The sequence below is a fragment of the Vigna umbellata genome, chromosome 8 (genome assembly GCF_029865625.1).
Source record: "Vigna umbellata cultivar VRB3 chromosome 8, Vumbellata_1.0, whole genome shotgun sequence".
Taxonomy (NCBI): domain Eukaryota; kingdom Viridiplantae; phylum Streptophyta; class Magnoliopsida; order Fabales; family Fabaceae; genus Vigna; species Vigna umbellata.
Window position 1 is genome coordinate 12,522,533 of NC_142172.1, and position 23,885 is coordinate 12,546,417.

At 34.5% G+C, this 23,885-nt stretch overlaps 3 protein-coding genes across 3 annotated transcripts; 2 read left to right on the plus strand and 1 right to left on the minus strand.

Moving 5' to 3' along the window:
• Window positions 1-1,181: 1,181 nt before the first annotated feature.
• On the minus strand, window positions 1,182-11,162 carry LOC148194020 (uncharacterized). The gene is made up of 4 exons (XM_088097091.1): window positions 10,044-11,162; window positions 9,725-9,948; window positions 9,470-9,625; window positions 1,182-1,704 (listed from the first exon to the last, which is right to left on the minus strand). The coding sequence occupies exons 1-4, from the start codon at window positions 11,145-11,147 to the stop codon at window positions 1,182-1,184; spliced, it is 2,007 nt and encodes a 668-aa protein (XP_087953217.1). The 5' UTR covers window positions 11,148-11,162.
• A 4,552-nt stretch (window positions 11,163-15,714) lies between these two features.
• LOC124831325 (Transcriptional coactivator/pterin dehydratase) lies at window positions 15,715-18,612 on the plus strand. The gene is made up of 3 exons (XM_047305281.2): window positions 15,715-16,157; window positions 17,635-17,827; window positions 18,300-18,612. The coding sequence occupies exons 1-3, from the start codon at window positions 15,789-15,791 to the stop codon at window positions 18,389-18,391; spliced, it is 654 nt and encodes a 217-aa protein (XP_047161237.1). The 5' UTR covers window positions 15,715-15,788; the 3' UTR covers window positions 18,392-18,612.
• A 947-nt stretch (window positions 18,613-19,559) lies between these two features.
• FSD2 (Fe superoxide dismutase 2) lies at window positions 19,560-23,550 on the plus strand. The gene is made up of 9 exons (XM_088096274.1): window positions 19,560-19,703; window positions 19,802-19,842; window positions 21,443-21,517; window positions 22,041-22,229; window positions 22,307-22,478; window positions 22,591-22,712; window positions 22,837-22,863; window positions 22,975-22,998; window positions 23,087-23,550. The coding sequence occupies exons 1-9, from the start codon at window positions 19,649-19,651 to the stop codon at window positions 23,294-23,296; spliced, it is 915 nt and encodes a 304-aa protein (XP_087952400.1). The 5' UTR covers window positions 19,560-19,648; the 3' UTR covers window positions 23,297-23,550.
• The last annotated feature ends 335 nt before the right edge of the window (window positions 23,551-23,885 follow it).

Below are 23,885 nucleotides of genomic sequence, written 5' to 3' on the forward strand. Positions count from 1 at the left end.
GCAATTTTGGGGATGCTCCAAGTATAAGGTATGTTAGATTCAACTCAACCTAATTAAGTTCTGGTACTGTTTGTGAGAAGAAGGTGGTACTCCCTAATGAAGTTGAATGTTGTCTTTACAGAATGGTGGTGAAGAAAGTGGTTGCAACTTCTTCGAATGGTGCAATGATATTGGTGGTGACGAAAGGGGAAGTTTGTTCAACAGTGAAGGAAAGAAAGAAACAGTAGTGAAGAGTAAAGACATGGATAGTACTAGGAAAATGATACTGAATTTACAAAAATCAGTTTTCATTGTTGAAAAGTTGATGAAGGTGGTGATGTTGTTGGTGTCTGTTTTATGTGTAATACAGATAGTTTTAGTTTCAATGTTGATGACGAAATGATGATTCCTTGTAACTTTGTTGTAGGTTTGGTCTGTTGTAATGAAATTAATGAAATGAATGAAATGGAAGAGTTGTTATAAATTCAGTCCATATACTGTGTACAAAATTACTGCTAAATTACACAATTGTTATAATGCTAAATCATATTTATAGAATAAGCAGTTTCAATTTATAGAATAAGCAGTTTCATTGTTGAAATGCTAAATTACAGCATTGTTATCCTGATCAGACCACAATTTGATTGTTACATTGCTGAGATACTATTGAATAAGCAGTTTCATTTGTTAGCTAAATTACGAGCGCCCTCTTAAGCTCGCTGGACGAGCGTCCACTGCGGGTCCTCGCTGGACGAGCGTCCACTGCGCGTCTTCGCTGGACGCGCGTCCACTGAGCGTTTTTTCTGGACGATCGTCCACAGGACGAGCGTTCTCTCGTGCGTCCTCTTGATGCATGCGCACTGGACGAGCGTCCACCTCTCGGTGTGCGAGCGTCCGCGCGTGCGTCCACTCTGGACGAGCGTCCACCTATTCTGGACACACTGGTCGACCGTCTCTGAGCGAACGTCCGCTCGCTGTCGTCCACAGGTTGACGAGCGTTCCATAAAAGCAAAGATAACATTCCATAAAAGCAAAGTTCTCATTACAACAAACTGGTATTAATCAGAAAAGGTTCAAGATCAGAATTTTTGACATCAGAATTTTTTACATCATTACAAAACTAGGGATAACTGCTGCAATTTCTATAACACCAGAAATTTTTACATCATTACAAAACCAGTAAACATCAGAATTGCTTAAGGCTAATTTGATGATGGTATGTTTTCTTCATTTGTTGGGTTGCTTTGTTGTGTTTGGTCAGGGTTGAGTTCACCATCTTGGGTTGATTTCTGGCAAGAAGTTCTGTTGTGACCTAGCTCCTTACAAATGCCACATCTTTTTTGCATACCACCCTTCCTCATTCTTGTTTCGTCCTTGACTAACTCCCATTCCTGTAACCTTCTTTTCTTCTTAGGCCTCCCTGGCAATATTCTCTTTTTTGGAGGGAGCACATCATTATATGGGGTAATTTCCCACATATTCTGACCATTAACTGGATACACAATGGAAGAGTAGATTTCTTGGTATGTTGACTTCCTAAAACAATTAGGGATGAAATCATCTGCATCTAAATTCAGAAACTTCATAACAGCCAACGCATGACAGCATGGAATGCCCGAGATAGCCCATTTCCTGCATGTGCATTCAACTTTGTCTATATCAACTATAAACTTGTCACCAACTTGGGACACATGACGAACTTCAAACAACTGCAGTGCTGACCAGCTGGAAAAATAGAATTAAAATTTAGAAAGTACGCATACACTTAAATTGTTGAACACATGATAAATGAAAATATTTTACGGTTACCTAGCAATCCAAAATTTGGTTAGCTGGGACTCCTTATTAAGTCTACTCTTGATTTTTGGACAAATCACCCCAGACAATGAGGCTATTTGAGCTTAGGTTATCCACGCACCAAGAGCTAAGCTATTCCTCCATCTTTGCACTCCATTTCTACATTCTGTTGTGATCTCTGTTCCAGCTTTCCAGTTCTGTTTTAAGTACTTTTGTTTCTGTTTTGTGCTTTTTCCAGTTATTAATTTCGTGTTTCCTGTGCATTATTTGTGTTTCCAGTAGTCATACATGTTTGTTACTCATTTTAAACGGTGAATCATTCTTGTTTATGTCTCTTCCAGCTTTAATTTTCAATTCCAGTTATGTTTTAGTCTTGTGCAGTCCATATTTGCAGTTTTAATTCTGTTTCACTTTGGTTTTCTGTTCTGCTGGGTTTCATTTTGGTTTATTTGAGTTTAGAGTGATGGAAAAGCTTTAAATCAACCAAATAAGGCAATGAGAACATGTTCTAGCCTTGGTGATGGAAGCAAAAGCACTAGAAACTAATTCTGGTTTTCAAATCTGCTCAAGAAATTCAAATCTGGTTTTAAAATTTGAAATCTGTTTCAGCTGATTTTATTTGATTCTGTTGCTTGGTAAAAATTTGTTTGCTGTTATTGGAAGTGGCTAAAGGTGTGTCAGACCATTAAAAGCAAGGAAATGCATCTAGCATAGCTTGGTTGCCTTAAAAACCAGTAGCCTTTGCTGTCAAGTTTGTTTTGTTTTTCTGTTCTAGCTTTTCACCGTGCTACCATTCTTTGCTGTCCAGTTTGAGTTTATTCATACTAAGCACTTTAATCCTAGCTTAGTTCAGTATAATAACATTCTCTAGAGTCATTGTGTGTGCTGTCCAACCTTATATCCACAAGGTTCTTAAATCTGGTGCTGTTTTGGTGGGAATTTGCTGCATAAATAGGCTATAGCAAGGGTGAATTGTTGAGTCTTGCTATTTTTGTGCATTTACAACATTTGAGCAAGTTTAAATTGTCATTCCAAAGTTGTTTGCACTGTTCATTTGGTCATTTTTTAGCCTATATGCAGATTTGCTTTTTAAACCTTAAAATTGCCTTTAAAATGGAAGTGCACCAGTGAATTCACATTGCAATCTGTTTTCTAGCTGTTTCAATGTTTAAACATCTTTAAAATGATGATACAAAGTTGTTTGATGCATCAATTGAACTGCTGAATCACTTCCAATCAATTTTGGGTTTAAAACCACCATTTCAAGCCATTTTTTCTGGTGCAGAAATCATTTTCCAGCAACTGTTTTGGTCATTCTTGTTCAAAATCATTTCTGGATTGTAGTAAGAGCTGGTTCATTACTTTAAATTGAAATTAAATGATCAAAATAAGTCAGAGCAAGTGTTAAAAAGCCTGTTGAATCGTGCAATCCAGTTTTTGGCAGTTAAAAACCCCAAAACACCAAATCTGGTTTTCATTGGGGCATTTTAACAAACACTTTGATAAAATATCAAACAGTTTGGTCTGGATGAGTTTGTGATCTGCTATTTCTGTTTTTGTTGCTTTCTTAATCTGTTCTAGTACCATTATTAGGTTCCTTTTGAGTGCTTTCTGTTATTCCATCCCTGTTTCCATTTGATTTCCCATTCTTGGCTTCCAAATTGTCAAACATTCAAAACAAAATCTGGTTTGAAATTCTGGTGCAGTTTGCTAATTCTGTTTGGTGTGTTTGACTGGAATCTTGAGGTGCTGTGGTAACTATTGTGAGGCATCCAGAAGCAGAAACCTTTCCCTACTGAGGCACCATATTAGGAAGAGGAAAGGGGGCTGAAGTGGGAACAAAAAGGGAGCTTGTGAGCAGCTGCAACTCTGCTGATCCAGCAGCTAAAAATACACCAGAAAAGCTTGAAGTGCAACCTGTTTTGGAGTAGCAATCTGCAGCAGCAAGAGAGTGAAGCTTACATTAGTTTTAGGCCTTCTTTTAAGTTTGTTTACACCACATATCACGGAACCTTTGTTGTTTAAAGTTGATTTTCATTTCTTGACTAAGTGACTTGGGAAAATGCTCTTGAAGCAATTCCAAGATCACATTTAAACATTGTAATAGTGCAATTTCGTTTTCTTAGTGTGGAAGTGTGTCAAGGGGCTCCAAGTGTCACTTGCACTTTCACTTAGGGCCGTCTAGCATTTACATTCTTGCATCTTTATTGCTTTCTTTAATTTCTTGCTTAATCTTTTTGTTTTTTAAGTCTCCGTGGTATATATAGGATTGCATAGCATTTAGTCAACCTTTCTTTGGTTATAGGTACATAACATTTGAAAAGAATTTGAAGAATTTCTAATTAGAAACTTAGGTAAAAGATAACTCTAAGGAAACTCTGGCTAAGGAAGAACTTGGTTTTTAAGCTTGTCCATTAGTGACTCACCTCTTCTTCCTGGGAGCTACTTAGATACATCTTTCACCTTTAGAATCTCTTTAAGAAATTTTTCACCAAAAACAAAGAAAAAAATTGTGAAAATCTTTTCATTCATTCTTTGTCAAATATTTTGAAAACCTTGTAAAAACCTTTTTCATTTGACAAGAATGAGTCAATCAAGTGTGCAAGGTAGCATCAAACCCAATAGTGAGAGTTCTTTAAGGGAAGAATTTCAACAAAAATTTGAACAAAGGGATAGAGAGATTAGTGAGCTCAAAGACATGATTAGTCAACTTTTGAATAATCAAGACAAAAGAAAAGAGAGATCTTCCCATAGGAGAAGAGAAGAATCATCATCTTCTAGTGAGCTTGAGCAAAATAGTAGTCATCACAATGATGACCACTACCAAATGCCTCCTAGAAGACATCATAGAGTGAGAGAACACCATCCAAGAGAGCCCAAAATTGATCTACCTTCTTTTCATGGAAAGGATGATGTGGAAGAATATTTAGAGTGGGAAATGAAAGTTGAGCAATTGTTTGAGTGCCACCAAATAGATGATGAAAAGAGAGTCACCATGGCTTCTCTAAGCTTCCAAGGCTATGCCTTAATTTGGTGGACAGCCTTGGTCAAAGATTATAGGCTAAGACACTTACCTCCCATTAGATATTGGAATGAGTTAAGAACTGCCTTGAGGAGGAGGCATGTACCAGCCTACTATGATAGGGAGATAATGGATAAACTCCATAAACTCCAACAAAGGAACATGAGTGTTGAGGAATATAGACAAAAAATGGAATTACTCATGTTGAGGGCTGGGATAAGAGAAGAACATAGGATAACAATAGCTAGGTTTCAAAGTGGACTTAACTATGACATAAGAGATAGGGTTGAACTTATACCCTACAATGATCTCAATGAGTTAGTCCAACTTTGTGTGAGGGTTGAGCAACAACTAAAGAGGAAAAGCTCCACCAAGAAAGATTACCCTCATAGTTCTTACCACAAGAAAGAGTATAAGAGGGAGGGTAGTCAAACCAAGCCAAGATATGAAGACAAAGAGAGAGAGAGGAAAGGAAAAAGTCAAAGAACCTTCAAGAGATCATAAGAGTAAGGAGACTAAGTGCTTTAGATGTGGGGAAAAAGGGCACTATGCATCTGAGTGCCGCAATAGAAAGTCAACTTACATCCTTGAGCATGAGAGTGAAAGTGAGGGTTCTTCATATAGTGAGTCTGAAACATCCATTTCTGAAGAAGAAGAAGCTTTACCTTGTGATGGTGACTTACTTATGGTAAGGAGACTCCTGGAAAGTAAACATGTAGAATTAGAACAGTCACAAAGAGAGAACCTATTCCACACAAGATGCAAAGTTTTAGAAAAGACATGTTCAATGATAGTGGATAGTGGCTCTTGTTGCAACTGTTGTAGTTCTAGAATGGTAGAAAAGCTTGGCTTAACCACTACTCCTCATCCTAAACCTTACAAACTTCAATGGATCAAAGAGGATGATGGAATAGTAGTTAAAGAACAAGTAAGTGTACCTATTTCCATTGGCAAATATGAAGATCAAATTGTTTGTGATATAGTACCAATGGAAGCTGGGCACATATTACTTGGAAGACCTTGGCAATATGATAAACAAGCTTTACATGATGGAGTCACCAACAAAATCACCATTCAACACAAAGGAAAGAAAATTATTTTGTGTCCTCTTACACCTTCACAAGTAAGAGAGGATCAGATCATTCTTAAGAAGAAGTTGGATGGAGAAAAGAAAAAAGAAAATAAGAAAGAAAGAAAGAATTTGGTAACCCATGCCTCAGCCCATGAAGTTGTCCAACCTCAAACCTTGAATATTTCCAAAAATCTTTTTCTTGGACAACCTCATTTCCTTCTTTATTGCAAAGAGGCATTTGTTTCAATCATTCATGAACTTGGTTCTCTACCAAAGGGGTTGCAAAAACTTTTAAAGGAATTTAATGATATATTTCCCAAAGAGGTACCAAGTGGATTACCACCTTTGAGGGGAATAGAACATCAAATAGATTTGGTGCCTGGGGCAAGTCTACCCAATAGGCCAGCCTATAGAACCAACCCTATGGAAACAAAAGAAATAGAGAAACAAGTTAATGACTTGTTGAACAAAGGGTGGATCCAAAAGAGTTTAAGTCCCTGTGCTGTGCCTGTGTTGTTGGTCCCTAAAAAGGATGGGTCTTGGAGAATGTGTACAGATTGTAAGGCCATCAACAACATAACTGTCAAGTATAGGCATCCCATTCCTAGGCTAGATGACATGTTGGATGAATTACATGGAGCAAATCTCTTCACCAAAATTGATCTTAAAAGTGGATACCATCAGATAAGAATTCATGAAGGAGATGAATGGAAAACTGCTTTCAAGACCAAGTTTGGTTTGTATGAATGGTTAGTCATGCCCTTTGGCTTGACCAATGCTCCAAGTACATTCATGAGATTAATGAATCATGTGCTTAGGGAATGCATAGGCAGATTTGTAGTGGTCTACTTTGATGATATCCTAGTCTATAGTCAAAGCCTTCAAGAACATCTTAACCATGTCAGAAAAGTCTTGCTTCTTCTTAGAGAACATCATCTCTTTGCCAACTTTGACAAATGTACTTTTTGTCAAGAAAGTGTGATTTTCCTTGGATTCAAAGTGGGAAAAGAAGGTGTACATGTTGATCCAGAGAAGATCAAGGCTATACAAGACTGGCCAACCCCTAAAAATGTAGGAGAGGTGAGAAGTTTTCATGGGTTAGCAAGTTTTTATAGAAGATTTGTGAAAGACTTCTCCACCATAGCTGCTCCTTTAAATGAGCTAGTCAAGAAAGATATGCCTTTTATTTGGGGTGATAAGCAAGAGTTGTCTTTTGAGACTTTGAAACACAAGTTAACACATGCACCTATTCTAGTTTTGCCTGATTTTTCCAAAGCCTTTGAACTAGAATGTGATGCATCTGGGGTAGGAATAGGAGCTGTTTTAATACAAGGAGGACATCCCGTAGCTTATTTTAGTGAAAAACTTAGGGGGCCTACCTTAAACTATCCTACCTATGACAAAGAGTTGTATGCCCTCATTAGAGCTTTGAAAACTTGGGAGCATTACTTGGTAACTAGAGAATTCATCATACACACTGACCATGAATCTCTCAAGTACATTAAAGGGCAAGCAAAGCTAAACAAAAGACATGCAAAGTGGGTGGAATATCTTGAGCAATTTCCCTATGTCATCAAACACAAAAAGGGGAGTACTAATGTTGTTGCGGATGCTTTATCTAGAAGACATGCATTATTAGTAACCCTAGGATCTCAAATATTAGGATTTGATGACATAAAAGAGTTATATGAAAATGATGAAACATTTGCATCCACTTATTCATCATGTCTTAAGAAGCCTTTTGATGGATTCTATCTTTCTGAGGGGTATCTTTTTAATAAAGGAAAACTTTGTATACCCCAAGGATCCATTAGAAAACTTCTTATCAAAGAGAGTCATGGAGGAGGACTCATGGGCCATCATGGAGTTGATAAAACTCTAAACATTTTGAAAAGTAAATTTTATTGGCCACACATGAGAATAGATGTTCAAAGGCATTGTTCTAAATGTATAGCTTGTTTACAAGCTAAGTCCAAAATTATGCCTCATGGACTCTATACACCTCTTCCTATAGCTAATACCCCTTGGGAGGACATAAGCATGGACTTTGTCTTAGGATTGCCAAGAACTCAAAAGGGGTATGATTCTATATTTGTGGTAGTAGATCGTTTTAGTAAAATGGCTCATTTTATACCCTGCCACAAAGTAGATGATGCTAGCTATATCTCTAGACTCTTCTTTAAAGAGATAGTGAGATTGCATGGCTTACCCAAAACTATAGTGTCTGATAGAGATGTGAAGTTTCTAAGCCATTTTTGGAAAACTTTATGGGAAAAGCTTGGAACTAAACTTCTATTTTCTACTACATGTCACCCACAAACTGATGGGCAAACTGAAGTAGTAAATAGATCTTTATCTACATTATTAAGGGTAATATTAAGAGGAAATAACAAATCTTGGGATGAACATCTACCTCATATTGAATTTGCTTATAATAGAGTAGTCCACAAGACTACTAATCTTTCTCCTTTTGAGGTTGTTTATGGTTTTAACCCTATCACACCTCTTGATTTACTACCTCTTCCAGAATCATCTTCTTTTCTTCATAAAGAAGGTGCTTCTAAAGCGGAGTTTATCAAGAAGTTACATGAGAAAGTTAAAATTCAAATTGAAAAACAAACTCAAAAATATGCAGAACACAACAACAAAGGGAGAAAGAAAATAGTTTTTGAAAAAGGAGACCTAGTTTGGCTTCATTTGAGAAAGGAAAGATTTCCCTCTCAAAGGAAATCCAAACTTAGTCCAAGAGGAGATGGTCCATTCAAGGTGGTCAAAAGGATAAATGATAATGCATACATATTAGACCTTCCTGAAAGTTATGGTGTCAGTCCTACTTTTAACATCTGCGATTTAATTCCTTTCACAGGAGATGATCAACAGGATGAAGCAGATCTGAGGACAGATCTTTTTCAAGAGGGAGGGTCTGATGGAAGACCATCTAAGATGCACATTGGACCTCTTACTAGAGCCATGGCAAAGAGGATTCAAGAGGAAGAAGGACCACATACTATTTTGCTTCTATGGAAGGTTACTTATAAAAATCCTTCTTCTCTTAACTAAAGCATTTATACTTTGTTTTGTAGGAATTAATAAATCTTGGAGACTATGATTGAGCCATCCAAGAAGATAAATCAATAGATCAAGCAAAAGAGCCAAAAAGAGGTGCTTACGGCATGCACCACCATTTTCCACGTGAAATGGGCTGATGTGGAAGGAAGCACACACCTTGCTTGATGAGCTGGAAAGAGGCATGGACCTTGCTTGATCAAAATAAATCTGAACCATTTGAATTTAGGAGGGAATTAGAATTAGAAATTAGGCTCCTCTTCAACTATAAATAAGAGGGCCTTTTCCTTGTATTGATTCACTTTTGAGCTTAATGATATGCTGCAGAAATTGTTTTCCAGCTTTTGTGCTCTTAAGTCACCTTTGAATTGCTATTTCTTCTCCTTTCCTCAAGCTTCCTTCCTCTGTAGGAAGGCCCTATGAGCTGTGAGGCTTCACCCATACACCTTTCCCCCATTAAAACACATCAACACTGCATCATTTCATCCATCCGCTGCACCAATTTTCATTACTGGTTTTCTCTGGTCTAGAACCTTTTCCTACACGTTTCCAGCTGGGAATTGGTCTCCAACATGCTTATGATTGGCTTTGACCTTGTATGCAGCAATACACTGTTGAATGCCTCTGACATGTTGTTTACCAAAGTATCACACTTAGCATTGGTGGTAAACCTTGATCGTGACCAGTATCTACATTTCAAGAGATTACGAAATATGGGTATCACAGTCTGCCACTTCCACAACTATGAATTGAATCACATTTCAAGAGATTTTGAAATATCATCATACCTGGGAGGAATTTTTATAAGGTATTTGAATGCCTCGAGATTCACTTCCTTTATATTTCTCATTTCGGTTTCCCAGGCTTGTGGATGAGTTGCTGTAGTTGCCTTCCACATCATCCGCTTTAGCTGCTTTGAAGGGAATTTTTTCCTGAAATTTGCGTACAGGTGCCTAACACAAAACCGATGATCAACTGTAGGGAGCACCTCTTCAAAAGCTTGCATTAAGCCCTGTAATTTGAAATTGACAATGTTGTTAAAGGTATCATATCAATAATAATGAAAAGGTTTAATATGTTATTAGGAAAAAAGGGCATGTCAATAACCTTTTGTTGATCTGATATGAATGTCAATGATGCATGTACTGCCTCCCCCCTAATGTCTTCATCCAGAAGTTCCAAAAACCATTTCCATGTTTCTTTATTCTCTACCTCCACAATGGCATATGCTAGAGGTAGCATCTGGTCATTTGCGTCTCTTGCAATAGCAGTTAGCAATTCACCACCATATTTACCTTTTAAAAAAGCACCATCCAGTCCTATAATTGGCCTGCAGAACACAAAACTGTCCTTGCAGGCCTTAAGACAAACGTAGAACCTCTTGAAAATATGGCCATCGATATTCTCTTCCACTTCCACCTTCACTGTGGATCCAGGATTACGAACTAACAGCTCATTCGCGTAATCATAGATCCTTTTATATTGTTCTTTGAAACACCCATCAACATGTTCGAAAGCAATGGACTTTGCTCTAAAAGCCATGGATCTAGATACACCAACATTCCACTTTCTACTTATCTTGTCACGAATTTCCCCTACCTTCACTTTGGGATTTTCTCTCACGGTATTCTCCAACCTTTTACTCAGCCATTTGGAATTAAGTAATTTCACTTTGTGCTCTCTACTACAAGTGTGGTTGTCAACAACAGTCCTTAATTGCCACGTTTGGATTGCATTCATATAACCACAATATGCCATCCAGGGGCACTTTCCTTTAGCACCCATACACTTCACTCTAATTCTCTTCTTATCATTTTTAACATATGTTAGATTTCTCCCATTTTCTACTGCATATGTTTTTATGGCATCCAGAATATCTTGCTTGTTAGCAAAATAAGTGCCCAAATCCCACTTGTAATCCACCATTGTTTTAGGCATAGTAAATGTTACAAACTTTCCATAACTTTCTTCCTCACCATCTTCTTCGTCACTTTCTCCTCCACTAACCAATTCTTCTGATTCCCAATTATCATCAGACAGACCTCTATCATTCTCAGTATTAATACCATCCTCAACATCACTATCGAAAATGCGAGTCTGTGATTTCTGTGATGGTCCATCATCTTCCACACCAACTTCAATTTCACCAAACCAATTCTCAACTCCCTGCCCTACCTCTTCTTGGATATCACAGTCAACTAAGTCATCCATACTACTAACATCCAAACTGCAACTCCAACTACGAACATCAACATCATCTCTTTCAGACCCACCCACATCACATTCAACTTCAATTTCACCTCCTACAACATCATCTCTTTCAAACCCACCCACATCACATTCAACTTCAATTTCACCTCCTACAACATCATCTCTTTCACACTCACCCACATCAGATTCAACTTCAATTTGAACTTCCACAACATCATCTCTTTCGGTCTCACCCACATCACATTCAGCTTCAATTTCACCTTCTACAACATCATCTCCCACACCTCTTTCTTCTGAAACAGGAACTTCACACTCACCATCACCTACCTCCTGACACTCATCATGAACTTGTTCACACTCACCATGATCACTATCATGCATCATAGGTTGAACTTCTTCTTCACCTTTATTATGTCCAACATTTTCTAACATGTGTATGATCTCAGGTTCACACACTGTGTGAACAACAAATAAATGAACTTCTCCATTTAGCCTAGCTAAGTTCATCATGTGCATGGCTCCCCTATCATCAGACAAAGCCTCTAACCTATCATCTAACACAGAACCCCCCCCCCCCTACACAATACCACAACTCCTTAAATCCATCATATCCAAGTCCTTTTACTACACTGACCAAAGTGAAGTAACTCCACACGTCTGGGTCAAAAGAAAGAGTTGTACTTTCCCCCTCATACTTAAGAGGCCCATCGTTTATGAAGTGACCTCCATGGTGGAAAACAACTTCAAAATGATCCTCCATGTAATACACTATAACAGTATATATCCTATAAAATAATAAGACGACAACAACAACAAAAAATATATAAAATTAGAAGCAGGAATAGGAAACACAAGGACCAACTACAAGATAACTTAAACAAAACAAAAAGCGCAAGGAACAAACATGGGGGACCACATTGCAACGTTGCAATACCAATATAAAGCACAACAACAATTACGGTCTACTACGGCACTTCAAACATGGGGGACCACTTTCAACACCAATTTCTATAACAACATAAATAACACACTACCACACCAGTTCGAACATGGGGGACCACGACTGACCATGCATCATTGTCAAAATTATACAAAGAAGTAAACATTTACTAACCTGGACACGTGCTACACCTCCAACGACCTTCGCGGAACTCCTCCACGTGATTCACCACCAAAAATTACAACCTTTTACTCGAAACCACCGATAGATCACTACAATTTCATAAAACGAAAGGGTATGGCTGAGTAATTTCTCACGCAAAAGCGGTGCTCCCCAAATGCCAGCACACCTCCAACGAACCCTAACTTCGCAGATTTCCCCAATTTCTCAGACAGAAGCTACCCAAAATACGAAACATTACTTGATATGTTTAATGATTATTCTAATTATATTTTTTTTATTAATATATTTAACATTAGTTAATAATTTCTGAAAATGATATAAATCCACGAAGGATGCCACCTGGATGCTCAGCTTCCACTTCAAAACAAAGTTAACGTACGTTAACTACATTTAACGGAAATCCTATTATTGAATCAAATTTCCCAAATTAGGGACCCAATTGATCACTTTAAAAATTGGAGGACCCAACTGAAACGAACCCACAAATATAGGGACCTACGAACCTATTAAACCTTTTTTATTTATTAAATTTTGAGTTTGAATTGAATTAGGATAAAAATAAGAATGAATTAATCTCGGACATCAATTATATATATATATATATATATATATATATATATATATAACACTTTATTTTTAGATTTTAAAAATGAATTTTATTATAAATTCATTTTACTAAATTATAAATTCATTTTAGACATCAATTAAAAATTCATTTTACTAAATTATAATTTTTTAAAATTTTAAAAATTAATCTTATTAATTATTTTTAATTTTTTACTTTTTATAAATATTTTTACAATTAAACATAACCTTAACAATTATCATTTTATATTACTTTAATAACTAGGGGCATTTTGGTAATCTTTAATTTTTATCCATTAGACTAATTTTTTAAATCTGTCACATCAATTAAATGCTACCCTAATTCTCACAAACTTTACTTCCAAATCCACTCTCAATTACCCATAAATCCACTAAAAAAAATAACAAAAAAATTACCCTCAATCCACTCAAATCCATTCAAATCATCTCCCCTAAATCACTACAAAAGAACAAAACATTAAGTTGTTTATAATAACTAACATTAATTTTTATAATGATAGACTCATAACTCTAGTTAGGATTTTTGTTGTTTCTCTATGAAATTAAGTGAGTTTTAGTGTTTTATAAATTTCTTGGGAAAAATGTCATTTGGCTAAAGTGACAAATTAATTTTTATTTCCTCCTAGTTGGTGTTTACATTATTGCATTGTGATATTGAAAGTGTGATTTCATAATTAAAATAGTCCATTGATATGAGATGTTGGATTGGTTAATCAAATGAGTTTGATAGTTATAATTGGTTAAATTTGGAATGTAAAATTTATCTTGACGAGTGTAAATTGAAATTGGGGTTAATAATTATAATTTTGTAATATGTAGAAGATGGAATTTGTCTAATTGATATGTTTGGTGGTCTAAAGGTGTGGATTTTTTTGTTGTTAAGTTTTGAGTTTAAATGATATGAAATGTAAAATATGTAAAATGTAGAGTCATGCTTATATGTTCAATTTGATATTGAGATGTGAAGGGAGGAGTGAATTTGTGAATGCTATAGTTTTTTATTGGAACAAGTTGTTCAACATGAATTTGGTGTGGTTTGTGACTTATGTGCAACATGAGTTTTGATTTTTGGTTTATTTGGCATTGTCAAAATGTGGTGGTATATGTTATGTAGACTCGTTGGACAAGTTTTAAATTTGAATCTAGCAAAGGGACACGGGAGACTTTCTCCTTGGGCAAGTTGGGTTTTCTAGCTCCAAGTCATGTCGCAAAAATTAAGATTTTCGTTTTGTTAAAAGTTAGATCAAACTAAAATTTTGACAATAGATTATAGGCATATGATTCTTAATTTTATCCATTAGTATATTTAATTTAAGGTTTGTAGCTAGTAAAGTTTATCTCTTATGATTGTTTTGTTTTAGGTTTCTTTTTCATGAAGAACATTTATACTTAATGGGTTAGAAAGTCGTTATGTGCTCTTAGTCTTGGTTGATTTGAATATAAAAGTGTGTATTTTAGAAATAATAAATATATGTGATATGAAGTGTAAAGTTTGTCAATGTAATGAAATAATTTTGTATATTTTGTAGATATGTGTTATGAATATATGAACAAGGAGGATAAAAAAATCTGAAAGATTTCAAGAAAGTTATTTCAATATACAGGGATGTGATATATTGCTTTGTATGTTATGTTTTTGTTGCATATTACCATATTCTTCCTAAGAAGAAAATGTACGGTATAAATGATAGAATCTAGGTGGTAAAGAGTAAAAGAAATTCTTATAACGGGTCAAGCAGGTCAATGACCTATTTTTTATTAAGTTATAGAGAACTAATTTTGTAAAAAAAAAAAAAAGACTGTGTGACCTCGAAAATTTGGTCGTCCTTCATATCGTATCATTTATTAATTTGAAGGTTATATTGCATAAATCTAGATATTGAATTTAGTGTTATTATCGATTATTTGTCTCTAAATAATGTGATGACATGATTCTGTATTGCTCATTTTAGTTGACTGAGATTGAAATGAAACTATTTATGTATGTTCATATTAATTAGTTTTATATTATTATTTTTTTGCGGTGTTTTTGTATTTTAATTCTTTTGTAATAATTGTTATTACGATATGTAGAAACGATGTTACAGTTTCGATGACAATAAGTAGAAATGATTGAACCTTGAAAATTTTTACGTGCTTTTTATCTATCAATCTATCTATCTATATCTATCTATATCTATATATATATATATAATATATATAATATATATATATATATAATATATATAATATATATAATATATATATATATATATATATATATATATATATATATATATATATATATATATATATATATATGATAAAAAGACCAGTAGAAAGTTTTTACAAATATTATTTAATATTTTTAATGAAAAATAGTTAATTTAATTATTTTATCATATCATTTTAATTATGTATATTAACTTTTCTTATAAAATTATGTGGTTATATTATTACGAATGAGTTTACTCGAATTTAAATAAAATATAATTATTTATTTAATCTTGTAGTTTTGGTGACCTTTTTACGGTTAAAATCTTTATGTTTGAGTTTCAGTAGGAATAACTATATTTTACAGTTTATGTTTCCACTTTGTTTTGCGTCAATGTTATATATGACAAAACATTAATAACAGATTAAAATACAATTTATAATGGTGATATCTTTAGACTGAAATTAAGCTTGTCCAAACAAATATGTAAAATCTGAAAACATAGATTTGGATTGAATGAAAAATTTATCCCAACCACTGATATAAGCCAACAAAAATTTTTAATTTAGAAATAAAAGGAAAAAAAAATGACTTCAGAGTTCTCTCCACCACTAGATAATATAATATATTGCACTTCTTCACAAGGCCACACACTCTCCACCTTACTCCATTTCAATTCCTTCTCTACTAAACATCATACACTGTGTTCTTCTTTTAGATGGCCACCGCATCCAACCTTAACCTTAATCTCAACCTTAACCATGTCTTTCTTCGCAAACACCCCAAGGCTGTCACGTGGCCCACACGCGCCCCGTCACTGAGTCGCCGCGGAAACCGGGCGGCGTCGCTGGTGGTGACGCGCGCCATCGACACGAACCAGTTCCTGGGGGACTTCGGTGCCAGGGACCCTTTTCCGGCGGAATTGGAGAGCTCCTTCGGAGAGAAGGTGCTGGGATACGGCAGCACCGAACACAGAATCCTCATCCCCAATATCTCTGCTCTCTCTCTCGCGCAGCAGGACTGTGCTCCCATTTCCCCTTTGCAACCCCCCATCTCAGAACAGGACGCTCAGATGCTCGTCAGAAAGGTAGCAGCTACATCTCATCACTCATAATTTCGAAGAGATTACTTGATAATCACGGGATAGAATTCATACAAAAAATGAAGTTAGTTTCTGCTAAAATGAAATGAATCACTAGGTATTTGTTGGCAAACTGATAAGGAATTTTAAATAAGAAAACAAGTTTCTAACTATCTCAGTTTTTTTCTCAATTGTGATACTAACTGTTGGATTAGTGTTTTTGTAATAAAAATCTATGGCTGTAACTTTTCTTTTTCTTGAAAACGTAGCATGATTCTGTGTAACATGATCCACCTGCTAGTACCTGCTGCCAGAGACAATTTGAAATGTACCCTCCAGCAGTTGCAAGATTTTTTTATTTAGAAAAATTAGATAAAAATGTTTTAATTCGTAATTTGTTTTTAAGTTGTAGATAAACTTATTTTTCTTTCTTTTCTACTGTTTTTATAGAGAAACACTTTAGATATTAAATAAAAAAATTAGGTTGTGTAAGATTGATATGGGAACGGTTGACATTGAATATAAAGAAAATTATATACTTAGTGTCTTCTCAAAAGAAGAAATATGGACTAATTTCAAAATATAAATAAGAAATAATATTAAATTAACTAAAAATAAATATAAAAATAATATATTTATTGATATATATATATAAACGAAATTTAGTTCTAGAATAATAAACTTATTTTATTTTTCTTTTTACTTTTTTTACATGAAATTTATCCAAACAGATTCAAGTTATGTTAGTGTGTACACTCTACCTATTGTCCTATTAAAGAGATGATTGGTTATCCGTTTAGTCTTTAGAGTTGAAACAAGATGATTGACTTTTTGGTTCCAGATGACATTGTTGTTGATTCTATTGCATGTTTGGGAAGGTTCACATGTTTTTAGACTCTGAAAATGTGGATTTTTTAGTTTGGTTCTGTACTGTAATCTGGTTCTGTACAGAGAAGCATCATATGTGTAATCTGATTTTGAAAACTTTTGATTGAGTCAGCACAAGTTAGTATAGTCCAATGATAACTGTGCAATGGAATTATGCGTAATGTTGAAGCAGCAGATAGTTGCATTTTTATGGTGAGTGTTTGTTAATTTTCCGCCTCAGGAGTTTTAAAATCTGACCATGTTATTGTAGTACATTTAGTTATGTTTATTTACTTGAAACACAGTTGCAAAAATATCGCTTTCATGTTGTTTACAGTGGTTTGACATTCAGAATTTTGATTTAGAAAGTGAGGTGATGCATATTTCTTGTGGATTGCTTTAGCTGCAATTAACATTTTCAGTGGTTTAACATTTAGTTGTGGATTGCTTTAGCTGCAATTAAATACTGATTTGCATGTCGGTAAGAGGACTTTAAAACTTAGTATTTTACCTGTTGTAAACTTGTCTTTTGAAGAAAGAAAAATGGATACCTGTGTGATGGTCCTTTTGTACTTTTTCCACCTTCCCAGGACTTATTTTCTCTTCATTTTTGTAGGTTGTGGGTTGGAGACTTGTGAATGAGGAAGGTAGACATAAACTTCAGTGCTTGTGGAAATTGAGAGATTTTAAATGTGGAGTTGAACTAATTAACAGGATCTCTAAGGTTGTTGAGGCTGCAGGCCATTTCCCTAATATCTACTTGGAACAACCAAATCAAGTCAGGGCAGAACTATGGACAGCTTCCATTGGTAAGCAATGAACTCGAACCACCCTTCTTGTTGATCACATTCAATACCATAGGATATTTTAATTTTAGTTGTATTTCATCAAAATTCCTATATAATCAGTTGCTGCTTTCATTCTACTAAGCACTTGTTTTAGTTACTAGCTGCAAGTTCCTGGTAGAGGACTCAAAACCCTCTCAGGGAACATCATCTAGTAGGTACCAATGTGTGTATATGAGTTGCTCATTTCTGGGAGGCACTCAAATGAGAATAGTAAATATTGATCATTTAAGTATTTATATGACTGCGAATTTCTAATCTTGATAATTATGCATTTTTTATACAATGATGTAGCTGAGGTTTAAACCTAAAATCTCTTGTAAACTGTTCATATTATTGTTTTTATATGATCAAGAGATGTTGTTCTCACATCCTTAAATATGTCAATGTATTCTCATCTTGTAACATGATATTGAAATGGTTCAAAATTTTGCAGGAGGTTTAAGTATGAATGATTTTATTGTTGCTGCAAAGATAGACGAAATAAAGACATCAGATCTTGCCCCGAGGAAAAGGGTTTGGGCATAAAGACCTCTTGAGCACCATAAAACAATTTACCATGATATTTTCTTCTACATAGAATTACCACTAATTTGTGTTATTTGATTAAATCTATTAATTCTTTACTCATCATGTCTGTAGTGTCATATCTATTTTTGTTTGGTAAGAATATTCAGGGTTCAACTAAGGATCGAACACAATGATTTATGACCCTATTAATTTGTGTGAAAAAGTATGCAATTTGGACATGGAATCTGCGAAATATATCTTAAACAATAAGCGAAAAACTAATCTTTGGAAGTGTGATCTTAATGTTAAAATCTAACAAGATCCATTGTCTACTGTTTAGAGAGATAGATAAGTAAATTTATGATGAAACAAATTCACAACCCCCTCCAAAATGAAGACTAATCACGCAAATACTTTCATTATTATTTTAATACAATTCATCCGTCCCTCAGTATCAACCACAATAACCAATGTTTTTAGAGCATGATGTGTTTTTGTACAATTTATAGGTACAAATATAAAATTAAACAAAATCAAGTTATATATAATAATAGTCATATATGGACATCAGTTTTGTTTCTTATTGAATAGTATTTTCCTCCTATTTCCAGTAATACTTTTTCTTTGTTTTGGTAGAAATAAAGTGATAATAAATAGAAAAAATAAAAATATTAGATTTAAGAAGGGGTAATGTCTAACTCAATAAAAGTTGTTTTTCCACAATTTGAAATGAAATGAAAGAGAAACAATTTTCTTTTTCTTTTCATTAGTTTTGTTTTAAAATAAAAAATAACATAATTTTTTTGAAAAGTAATACTTTATATTTAGAAATAAAAAAAGTTCATTTTAATTTCTTAAATTTAGTGTTTAGAAAAAGAATCATGAACTAAATTATTATTTTTTAATTTAAATACCAAAATCAGAATTATTTAAATTTCAGAAACCTAAAATCATAAACCTATAATTTTTTTATTATATTTCTCTTTTTATTATACCCTCCTTATCTCTTTTCTTTCCTTTTTCTTCAGAAGAATATCCAGTCAAAACAAAGCTTCAGTATGAGATTAAAGTAAATAAAAAAAATGAAAATATTGATAACAAAGTAGAAAAGTGAATTTGAATAAAGAGGTAAAACTCAAGTATAAGAAAAGTAGAAACGAGGTTTGTACCATGTATTCCAGTGTCTTGTCTTATACTGTAGTTGTGTTACAGACAAGAAGATTAGGAGAGCCAAAATATTTTGAAACAGTTCAGTGAGAAGCAGAGGCAGAAGAGATGAATTGCCTTTCCACCCCTTCCACTTCGGCTTTTCTTCCTCGCCAAACTCAAGGTTCCACCTTTCTCTCTCTTCTCTCTCTCTCTCTCTCTCTCTCTCTCTCTCTCTCTCTCTCTCTTTCTCTCTCTTACATGGGTTTCTCGTTTGGCTAGCAGGGTTCTCTTTGGGTACCTTCAAATTGTGGAAGAAAGAGGTTTGCTTTCGAACCATTACGTGTCACCCATTTCCATTTCCAACGCACAATTTTACCATTTTAAGAAATATTCTTTTTTTTTTCTTTTGGGATGAATAAGTTTTTGTTCTCTCATCCAGTTCAGATTTTTACTTGTTCCCTATTTTCAGTTCCTCATATTTTTATCGCTCTTAGTTACTTAAGGTTTAGCCTTTTGTTCCATTTTTGTCTGGTACTGGTTATAAGCAATAAAAGTGGATTTAAAATTCGCAAAAACTTTCAGAGGGACTAGAACTCAAAATTTTAAATTCATGAAGGATCAAACACTTTTTTATCTGAGTTTTTTTGTAATAGTATTCGTTGATTGTTTATTATCATGTGTCTTTTGCTCTTGCTTGCTGTATTTACCAATGGAATCCGTATTGAAAGCAATTCAAATAAGAGTTCTTCCTTGCTAGAGTGCCCTTTTGGTTGGGCTCTCGTAAACAAGTCGAAAGTAGAGAACCCTTTATTTCTGTGCACAAGAGGAGGCTTACGATTAGGCTGTTTGTTGTACAATAGGAACTTCTAGGATGTCCACAACTTCAATCACGCAAGACCCACTACCTTTGTTATCCACTTTGAAAGTATATGGAAAGTCTTCATATGCAAACTCTTTGAAAGTGAGAATACTAAGCAATATAGTATTTGTTACCTTTTGGAACTTTCAAAATTTTGGAATACTCAAGATTTTTAAGTATAACACTTTGTTCATTCTGCAATTGACTAAAATTGATTGAAAACTATAAAATTACGAGTGTGCAGAATGTGACGGAGAATGTGTTCCTAGTATTTCTCCTGTAAATATTATGCTGTGGGGCTATAGGAACCAAAAAGAACATGTTCAATACAATGACATTCTCTTAGTTTCTTAAACCTGTACTGCATAATATATTTAGTTTTAGCATTTGAAAGAGGATATTGGCCTTTTTTCCCAGTGGTAATAGCATTTCTCAATCGTTGTATTGCAGAATTTATATTAATAGCTCTCAAGCACAAATACATATTCATTTCGATCCCCGAATGTAGGAAAATATGAAATGTCTGATGCTAGATGTTTGTTTCTTACTGTCACCAAGTGTGCTTTACCGGGTCTCTGGAATCCCTTGCATAAATCTGTTTATGCGAAACTCAAATCTGTTATCACCTGTTGCTTGGTATCCTTTTATGTCATATAGATATTATGTTGTGAGAAGAACACTTCAAATCTAGAGACCAGAAAAAGTCTATAAATAAAGAGAAAACTTCCAGGCCTATTGAGGTAAAATCGGCTGAAATGTGTAAGTTGATCTATTAGAAAACCGAGTTATGGAAAATATGTGAACGAAATTGGTAAACAAACACTGAACTTCAATTCAGCAATAAATGCTCGAACTTTATGGCCAATACAACCTTTTTATGGATTACCACTACATTTTATGATTTGGGGTGTTTGTCTGATCATGTTGGACTTTTCACTTAAATTTTCTGGCTGGAAAAGCATGTCCTGTTTAAAAATTTGCCTATTTTAAAAGAAAACAAATGTAAGATGAATATTGTTTTATTGGCCTTTAATTTTATGAAAATATGTTCAATGCTGCAGAGTAGATGTATAAGGAAAGCTGGACGTATTAAAATCACTGCAAAGTTTGAGCTGAAACCACCACCATATCCGCTGGTAAGATCAGAGTTTGTCCATTACTCCATTTATTATCCAATTGCAAGAGGACTTGAAATTCACCTTGGAAATGAGATTTTGGTGTGTGGTGTATAAGGCTTTGGACTCACCAGCTACAATGGCTTGCTTTAGTGGTGTGCTTCTCCCAATGAAGCATGTTGGCAAACTTCTACTTCAAGTTGGCAAACTTTTAAGGGGAACTGTGCTTCAAATGAAACGTAGCAATTGCCATAAAATTAGATTTGTCCTGGCTTTATCTTTTTCTTGAAGTTAATATCGCATTGACTTGAATTATTATAATCACCATCACTCTATTGGGCAGACTTCAGTTTATTATAACTAGCCATTTAATTTCTTTCTGTGCAGCACATCAGTTACACTGAACTGATTAAACAGTTCCACAAGAGTTTCATGTAGTTTTTGCAATGACCTACCATATGTCTTGTACTTGTGGAGATTTTTATGTTTATGCTGGACTGATATTACATATTTTTACCAATACTGTCATAATGAAAACTCTCAGAATGGTTTGGAGCCTATTATGAGTCAGGAGACACTCGAATATCATTGGGGGAAGCATCACAGGACTTATGTAGATAATCTGAACAGGCAAATCGATGGAACGGATCTAGACGAGAAGTCACTAGAGAACGTTGTAGTTATTTCATACAATAAGGGTGACTTTCTTCCGGCTTTCAACAATGCAGCACAGGCATGCATTCTTGTAATCATGAAGTCTTATCTATTTTTCTAAACCATTGCATAGAAATCATGTTCAACTTTTTGCAGGCATGGAACCATGACTTCTTCTGGGAGTCCATGAAACCCGGCGGTGGTGGAAAGCCATCTGGGGATCTTCTAAAGCTGATTAAAAGAGACTTTGGTTCGTTTGAAAACTTCCTTGACGAGTTCAAGACTACTGCTTCAACACAATTTGGTTCAGGATGGGCATGGCTTGCCTGTGAGTAAAATACCCTTCTGATCATACTCTCTGATTTTCTGGCATTCCTTTTTAATTTTCTTGGTATATCTAACCTAGCAAGTGGCCTTTTCATTTTACTTTTCATATATAGATAAAGAAAGCAAACTTGATGTGGGAAATGCTGTGAATCCTCTTCCATCTGACGAGGACAAGAAGCTGGTTGTGGTGAAGACTCCCAATGCTGTGAACCCTCTTGTTTGGAACTACTATCATGTAAGTTATAAGGATGAGCTATAATATCCAAAATTCATTTTATATATTAAAACATGAATGCTAAGGTAAGGCCTCAGCATCATGGTTACAATGTCTGACAAGATTCACTGTTAATTTCTTGCAGCCACTCCTTACCATTGATGTCTGGGAGGTACTAATCTAGTTTACTTGGTTTTACTGGATTTGAGGACATTAAAATTATCATTTCATTTCTTTGGTAAAAAGTTTGCTGACTTTGTAATAATATTTCTCTTTTATTCAGCATGCTTACTACATTGATTTTCAGGTAAGATTTTAGTTCAGAGAATTACACTGTGATTACTATATTTGATAATTCTTCTCAATAGTCTTTGACTGCTTCGTTATCTTTGTAGAACCAGCGCTCTGATTATATATCAGTGTTCATGGATAAGCTTGTATCTTGGGATTCGGTCAGCTCAAGACTTGAACAAGCTAAGGCTCGAATTGTGGAGAGGGAGAAAGAAGCTGAGAGGAATAAAAGAGATGAACAGAAACCAAGGAGCAGCGAAGCTATTCCTGAGATTTATCCTGACAGTGATGCTGACTTGGGTGCAGATGAGTAAAATATTTTTCATATGGAGTTTAGAAGTATAAATTATTTGCTCTAGCTGGATGTGGTATAGAGGCTCAATCACTTCAAGCTGCAAATTTTGTTCTATGATAAATGTTGTAATTTAGTGCACCATACATAGTTTATGCATACATGTGTTGATGGCTTTAAGGCTTAATTTATGGATTGTCTTGCTAGAACCAATCAGACTTTGATGCCTTCCGAAAGGTGAAACAAATCTTACATAGTTGAGCTTTGGCAGTGGTATCAGTGTGTGTGATAACATGAAGATGACATAATTTGTATATATATATATATATATATATATATATATATATATATATATATATATATATATATATATATATATATGTATATGTATGTATATATCACCATGCTTAATAAAGAAAGATACATAAATATATAATATTTAATACATTATAACAAATTTCATATAAAGTATTGATACTTAAAAGTTATTATTTATATTCACTAAAATTCATCACTGACTATTTTTGTCAAATGATATTTTCTATAAGCCTAATCATTACCAACTTTCTAAAATAAGATGCTATGACGGGGCTTCTTCTTGCACCCCATTG

What these genes read in the sequence shown, in the direction of transcription:
- LOC148194020 (XM_088097091.1), bottom strand. Translation starts at nt 11,147, where the DNA reads ATGGATGACTTAGTTGACTGTGATATCCAAGAAGAGGTAGGGCAGGGA. An exon ending in TCATATCAGATCAACAAAAG is followed by an intron (nt 9,949 to 10,043) that starts GTTATTGACATG and finishes TTCAAATTACAG; the next exon opens with GGCTTAATGCAAGCTTTTGA. An exon ending in CTTATAAAAATTCCTCCCAG is followed by an intron (nt 9,626 to 9,724) that starts GTATGATGATAT and finishes CTTGAAATGTAG; the next exon opens with ATACTGGTCACGATCAAGGT.
- LOC124831325 (XM_047305281.2), top strand. Translation starts at nt 15,789, where the DNA reads ATGGCCACCGCATCCAACCTTAACCTTAATCTCAACCTTAACCATGTC. An exon ending in CTCAGATGCTCGTCAGAAAG is followed by an intron (nt 16,158 to 17,634) that starts GTAGCAGCTACA and finishes TCATTTTTGTAG; the next exon opens with GTTGTGGGTTGGAGACTTGT. An exon ending in ACTATGGACAGCTTCCATTG is followed by an intron (nt 17,828 to 18,299) that starts GTAAGCAATGAA and finishes AAAATTTTGCAG; the next exon opens with GAGGTTTAAGTATGAATGAT.
- FSD2 (XM_088096274.1), top strand. Translation starts at nt 19,649, where the DNA reads ATGAATTGCCTTTCCACCCCTTCCACTTCGGCTTTTCTTCCTCGCCAA. An exon ending in TCTTCCTCGCCAAACTCAAG is followed by an intron (nt 19,704 to 19,801) that starts GTTCCACCTTTC and finishes TCGTTTGGCTAG; the next exon opens with CAGGGTTCTCTTTGGGTACC. An exon ending in AACCACCACCATATCCGCTG is followed by an intron (nt 21,518 to 22,040) that starts GTAAGATCAGAG and finishes GAAAACTCTCAG; the next exon opens with AATGGTTTGGAGCCTATTAT.